This window comes from Pseudorasbora parva, chromosome 16 (genome assembly GCF_024679245.1).
Source record: "Pseudorasbora parva isolate DD20220531a chromosome 16, ASM2467924v1, whole genome shotgun sequence".
Taxonomy (NCBI): domain Eukaryota; kingdom Metazoa; phylum Chordata; class Actinopteri; order Cypriniformes; family Gobionidae; genus Pseudorasbora; species Pseudorasbora parva.
The window spans coordinates 1,737,898-1,744,582 of NC_090187.1; the positions used below are offsets into that span (position 1 = coordinate 1,737,898).

Consider the following 6,685-nt stretch of genomic DNA (forward strand, 5'->3'; position numbering starts at 1 on the left):
CACACACACACACACACACACACACACACTGACATACGCTCCCAAACACCACAAGCACCAATTCTCCGTTGCCTAAGAGGGGTAGAGATGGTTTAACTGTAACGGTTTTGATCTAACGCTCCCAAACGGGAAGAAAAGCAAATGTTTCTACAAGCAAAACTACTTGCTGATGTGTCAATACAACAAACACACACAGCAGGGACTTACCATTGACTTCTACGGTTTTTACACAGAGCTAATGGTATTTTCTATTCTCCAACCCTCACATATTTGGATATTATTGTGTTTGTTTACCATTTTCTCCATAGCCCCTAAATGTACAGTACAGGCCTAAAGTTTGGAAAAAAATACTATTTATAATGTTTTTGAAAGAAGGTTCTTCTGCTCATCAAGCCTGCATTTATCTGATCAAAAATACAGATTTTTTTATATATATATATATATATTGTGATATATTATTACAATTTAAAGGTCCCGTTCTTCGCATCTTTCAAACTCTAGTTAGTGTGTAATGTTGCTGTTAGAGCATAAATAATACCTGTAAAATTATAAAGCTCAAAGTTCAATGCCAAGCGAGATATTTTATTTAACAGAAGTTCCCTTTCGAAGCCGACAGCGAGCGGCCGGTTTGGACGACACCGCTGCACTTCCTGCTGTGATGACGTCACTAGAACCGTTTGTTGACTAAAGCTCCGCCCACAAGAATATGCAAAATAGGGGGCGTGGCCTCGGTGCTCTCCCGCGTGGAGGGGAGCGCGCATTCAGCGCTTGCATCGCCCCGTTATGGTAAGAGGCAGGACCTTTCCGGGCAAAGTGCGCTAAGCTGCTGTCCAATCACAACACGGGAAGTGCTGGCCCAATCAGAACTCGTTACGTGTTTCTGAAGGAGGGACTTCACAGAACGAGGAAATCATCAGGCCGTTTGTAGGACAGAGGAAACAGCGCTGTACAGATAAGACAACTGTGTGAAAAATACTGTGGTTTTTTTACACGAGAAACATGAACTCATGTTATATTGCACACTGAAAACATAATCAACGCTTCGAAAACACGCAAAGAACGGGACCTTTAAACTATTTGGTTTTCAGTGTTTTGTTGTAAAAAAAAAAAAAAAAAAAAAAAAATATATATATATATATATATATATATATAATATTTTTTTTTTTTTTTTTTTACTTTTTATTCATCAAAGTATTATAAAAAAGTATCACAGGTTATGAACATATATTAGTGAGCAGAACTGTTTCCAACACTCCTAATGAATCCTCATCTGAGAATGATTTCTGAAGGATCATGATCACTGAGGACTGGAGGAACCATCCTGAACATTCAGCTCTGATCACACAAATAAATCAGCATTTAAAGTAGAATACACTGAAAACCAATGATTTTAAATTGTAATAATATATCACAATATTATATTTTTTTTTCTTCCTGTATTTTTGATCAGATAAATGCAGGCTTGATGAGCAGAAGAAACTTCTTTCAAAAACATTACAAACAGTAATGTGTCTAGTCTAAACCTTTGGCCTGTACTGTATGTGACCTCAGCTTTTATTCTTGGTATGAAGGCATTCGGTCCTTACAATGTAGGCCAAGCCTCTCTCACACACACACACTCACTCCAGCGAGTAGTCTGCAGTCTCATTACGTGCGACGTGACCCCATTATTGCGCATCCCTGAAGTATCATTCAGCATTGAGTGTCATCCATCAGCCAGTCCTCTAAAACAGCCAAAAGAATTAAAGATTTTATCCAACATTCGCCATCTACACATCTTCCGCCGGACTGATCATCAATACTCCTTAACGTAAAGCTCTATAGGCATGCTGTATACTCAAACACACTCTCTCTCTCCCGTCAGCTTTTAAACATTTGACTTTATTTTTAGCCTGATCCATATGTAGTGTGGGCGTAGAGCCGTTTACGGGGCTGCGCCGAGTCCTGGTGTTTATAAATAGCCGGAGCGAGCATTATTCCCACATCATCAATCACATTCGGGCGCGAGCGAGAGACTCGAGGGTGTAGCTCTGCCGTGGTCTGGAGCTGCGAGCCGGACGGGCTAATCTGGAGGGGGACAGATGCCGGGAGCTCGAGGGATGAGGGAGAATTTTAGCTGGTGTGCAAGCTGAAATATTCAACGTCCATATGGAGCATGAGAGAAACTATTCTCATGACTGTAGCATGAGTTCATTCTTTTATCAACAAATTCCCAGCCCATTTCTGTTCCAAGCAGCTTCATCTATTCAGCTGAAATGTGACATTGACGCAGACACACACTTGTCTTTTTTCTATGCAGTCAGCTCTCTTCTAAACACTGAGAGAGGAACACACACACAGACACACATACACACACACACACACACACACACACACACACACACACAAACACACACACACACACACAGAGGAATCTTTTCATCTTGTAACCATGGCAGTTGGTAGAATACAGTAGGAATCCAGCCGATAACAAAGTGCTTACATAACTATTGCATTGCCAAGCCCGACTCCTACCTTGCACACCTCTTTCTCTTTTTCTTCTGCCTCTCAGTTATGCGTTCCCTTTCTATATTTCCAGCAACGTTGCTTTGTAACACTCTAATAAAACTCAAATACAAATTTGGGTCAAATATGGACACACCTAGTCGTTTGATTACATTTTTAAATAATTTGTTTTTTTACCCAACGGTTGGGTTTGTTTATACTCAACTCATTTTTTGGTTCAAACTAACCAGCATTTTTTTGTTTTGTTTTTTAGAGTGAACCCAACCGTTCACAGCAACCAGCATTAGGCAGATGTGTAGATTGACTGTATGAGGGGACTGGTTTCGCGCTGAAGAGGAGATACATAATCAGTGTGGTACGGAGTAAATGTAGCCTCACTGCATGGAAAACCAAAGGGCCTTAACCTGAGTTCATCTAATCATAAGCTAATCCGTTGCACTGCCAAATGCTGGGTTGTTTCGAACATGGACAAACCCAGTTGTTTGGTTGCATTTTTAAATACATTTTTGGGACCCATTTTATATTAGATGGCCTTAACTATGTACTAACATTGTAACTAATAATTTGATACAATGCACTTATTGTGTACATACCTGTTTTTGCATTGTTCTTACATTTTCAAAATGACCTGCATGTAATTACGTCTGTAATAATTACATTTGTAATTATACTTTTGGCACTTCCCTAACACCTAACCCTACCCTTAAACTCATCCATATCACCACACCTGTCCTTAACTTTACCTGTATACCACATCAATATCAGCAAAAGCGTTTTGCGATATGAACACAATAAGTACATTGTACTTACTTTTTGATGTAAGTACATAGTAGATAAGGCCACCTTATATAAAGTGGGACCCATTTTTGTAACCCAACAGTTGGGTTTGCCCATATTCGACCCGATTTTTGGTTCAACCCAACCAGCGTTAAAAAACAAAAAAAGTGAACCATTCCATCATTGCATGGCAACGAATTAGGTTAAGATTAGATTAACTCAGGTTGAGGCCCTTTGGTTTTCCATGCAATGAGGCTACATGTACTCCTTCAAACTGGGAACCATTGATTATGTATCAGGGAGTCCCCTCATACACTCTTAGAAGAAAAGGTCCTATCGGCGCCACGTATTTGGAACCCTTAAAAGGTTCTACTTTTTAAGTACCAAAAGGTTCTTTCTTGTCATTATAGAACCCTTTTTTTTTTGGCATAAAAGGTTCTTTAAGGTGAGTAAAGAACCCTATGGTTCTATATAGAACCTCTTTTTTCTAAGAGTGTAGTCAATGTACACGTTTGCCACGACCAGAATGATTAGCACAATCTCCTTACCTCCCGCAGTTCATGTGCCACATCTTTCAGCTCTTTGAGGATTCCTTCCAGCTGCTCGATCACCATCTTCATGTGGCTGCGGATCTGTTCTCTCTGACTGGGGGTCTCAGAGGATAGCCGGGCTGGAGCTCCGCTCTGGGACATCCTTCACAGGCTGCTCACGGGCCGGGGTGCGGAGCGCTGAGGGCAGGGCCGAGCCGAGCCACGATCCATGTCTGATCCGATCTGGGGCTCGGGCCACACGGGAAGGGTTCAACATCTTAAATACGCCTGGGCAGCCGAGAGACCTCGCTGGGTCTGGGGTCAAGCCTCCTCTTGCTGTGTACGGCGGGGCATCTCGGGGCTCGGGGGACGGGCGCGGATGGAGCCGGAATCATTGAAGGACGCTATATCCAAGAAATACACTCTCCAGCTAGCTCGTGTTTAGTGTGCATGTGTGGAAAGATGTCGTCTATGATGCAGAATTCTTCCTTTTCCATGAGGACATGGCAAGGACTGATCCAAACGCTCATAAAATCCAATCTAGGAAGAACAAGGAAACTCCCAAAGTCGCATTTCTTTGAGTTTGAAGTATAAAAAAAAAAACAAGTCAAACCAAAAGATGAAATATTCCAACTTTCCTTTTCCTTGAACTGGACCTGGAAGAGACAGAGAGATAGAGAGAGAGATGTTAGTTCAGCCACAGAGTATGTGTGTACATATGTTTGTCCTCCTCGCGCATGTGTGTGTGTGTGTGTGTGTGAAACGATAAACCAAGGCAAGCGACGTAGTGCCGTCAGAGCGGTCGGCACAATTACAGCTACACTTACAATAAGTGTCGGGATGATGTTTCACACGTAACCTCCCACGAGCTGTCAGACGAAGCGGTGCATCCTTTCCTCCGGGTCAGAGAAACATTTCTCACCCATTTCCGTAAATGGAGACGGATCTCAATCTCTGATGCCCTTATAGCGCTGTGTTCCTCACAAAATCAGCAGAGCAGGTAAATTCCATGTCTTTTTTTTTTGAGCCGGGAAGATTGGAAGAGAATGAAAATAGGATTACGTGACCCTTCGAACGTCTGCCGCTGCCAGATTTGGCAGGAGACAATTTTTCACAACACCTGGAAAGACAGGAAGGAGAGCAATTTCTCTGTTTATCTGGTAACGTCTCTCTTCCTGTCATTTTTTTCCTCCTCTCTCTCTCTCTCTCTCTCTCTCTCTCTCTCTCTCTCTCTCTCTCTCTCTCTCTCTCTCTCTCTCTCTCTCTCTCTATTCTCTCAAACACACATCTTGATTGTCTCGTGCTCAAGCTTCAATGTACTACACCAAATCAATTACAGAGAGCAGATACAAATGAACACGCTCACCAAATTGAACCGTTGGAACCCCTCTCTCTCGCGCGCTCCGTCTCGCGCTCGTCTCTCCCGTGGTCAGTGGAAGAAAGTGTGTGCAGGTTTGCCAGTCCTCCCCCCTGAGGAGCTGCGGGAACGCAGTTTTCGGCTCGGCTGAGCTCGGATCATCCTGCCCGTTTTGTTGCCACGTCAGTCAGCATCTCTCTCTCCCTTTCCCACACACAATCCCACTCTTTTATGTCTTTCTTTTGACTTGTGCGTCCAGCCACACTCGCCCACTGGCGGAGGAGGAGCGAGGGTGGAGGTGGAGGTGGTGGAGGATGAACGCTTGGCCCCGGCTCTTCTCTTCTGGAGCCCCTGGCAGCCTCGAATCCTGCATGGAGCTCCTCGGATGCTCTTGTTGCTGCGGCGACCACTAGCTTCTGATGATTCTGCCTCGCATTCCGTGATGCTGCGTGGACCAGACCGGTCGCCGTGACGACAGTCTCCGACTGATGCTGCCTGTGCCTCCGATTTGAAACCCTGTGGATTCAGGCTCACGGTCCCCTTTCTCTTTCTTTCTCTCTCTGTCCCTCCTGCCAGATGGAGGGAGTTTATGGACAGGCTTTGGCTGCTTGTGGAGACGGCTCTCTCACTGCCTCTGGAGGGGGAGGGAGGAGTGATCCGGAGGTTTAAAGAGACAGTAGCGAGCTTCACACTGTAAACTCGCCGTCTGTATATAATCATAGCCCTCCATTTTATTTATGGGTGCATGTATTACACCCTTTTTACCCTAGTTTATCATTCAAATGTCATACAAAATTATTTTAGACATGAATAACTATTGTTTTTCTTTTTCAAATCTGAGAGGTAGCTTCTTTCTCCACTCACAGACGCCAACAAATTGAGAAAATGATGCTGAGTAAAATATTCCCCTTCCGCTTTGATCAATAAAACATTCCCCCTTTCATAAACGCCGCACATTAACATAACACAGTGTGCACACTTGGCTTCAAACATATGTTTTCAGAACACTGTACTGACTTTTTAAATACATTTGTGTAACCCAACAGATGGGTTTGTCCATATTCGACCTGATTTTTTTACTGCTTGTGTTCTTCTCCACACATTTCTGTAATTATTATTTTAGCTGAAGCCACTTCACACACTAACGTCCGCCTATTTCTGGAATGTTTGAAGACTTTCTATTCTTAAGGAAACTTTGCAAACCTCTCATTTTCTCTGATGATGTAACTGTGCTTTCTGATGAGACTTGTTCTTACAGAAATGTGCATATGGAGAGTCTTTTCAATCTTGCATCCATTTTACCCTCGAGTCAGCATCGGCTAAACCGCGGAGCAAATGCCTGAAGCCTAAAGTTACACCTCGTCTGCTGATATTCTCTTCAGGAAATTCAAATCTAGTTATGACGAGTTTATTATGCATTTAGATGTGGGTTAATTAGGGGGCTTTTGATCCGCAGCTGTGAAGAGTGTGATGGGTGAATTCTCCGTTTCCAAAAGCAATGTGTCCCAAAGGCAGT

At 43.3% G+C, this 6,685-nt stretch overlaps 1 protein-coding gene across 3 annotated transcripts in view; it reads right to left on the minus strand.

Moving 5' to 3' along the window:
• insyn1 (inhibitory synaptic factor 1) overlaps window positions 1-5,804 on the minus strand; it is a 94,612-nt gene extending 88,808 nt beyond the window's left edge. The window contains exons 1-3 of one of the 3 annotated variants that reach the window (XM_067419610.1): window positions 5,179-5,804; window positions 4,640-4,825; window positions 3,831-4,468 (exon numbers count right to left, since the gene is read on the minus strand). In XM_067419610.1, coding sequence (XP_067275711.1) covers window positions 3,831-3,974 — 144 coding nt within the window. In that variant the 5' untranslated portion in view covers window positions 3,975-4,468; window positions 4,640-4,825; window positions 5,179-5,804. Of the gene's footprint in view, window positions 1-3,830; window positions 4,469-4,639; window positions 4,933-5,178 lie in introns of all 3 variants that reach the window. The other 2 variants (XM_067419609.1, XM_067419611.1) reach the window with 2 other exon arrangements.
• Between the last annotated feature and the right edge of the window lie 881 nt (window positions 5,805-6,685).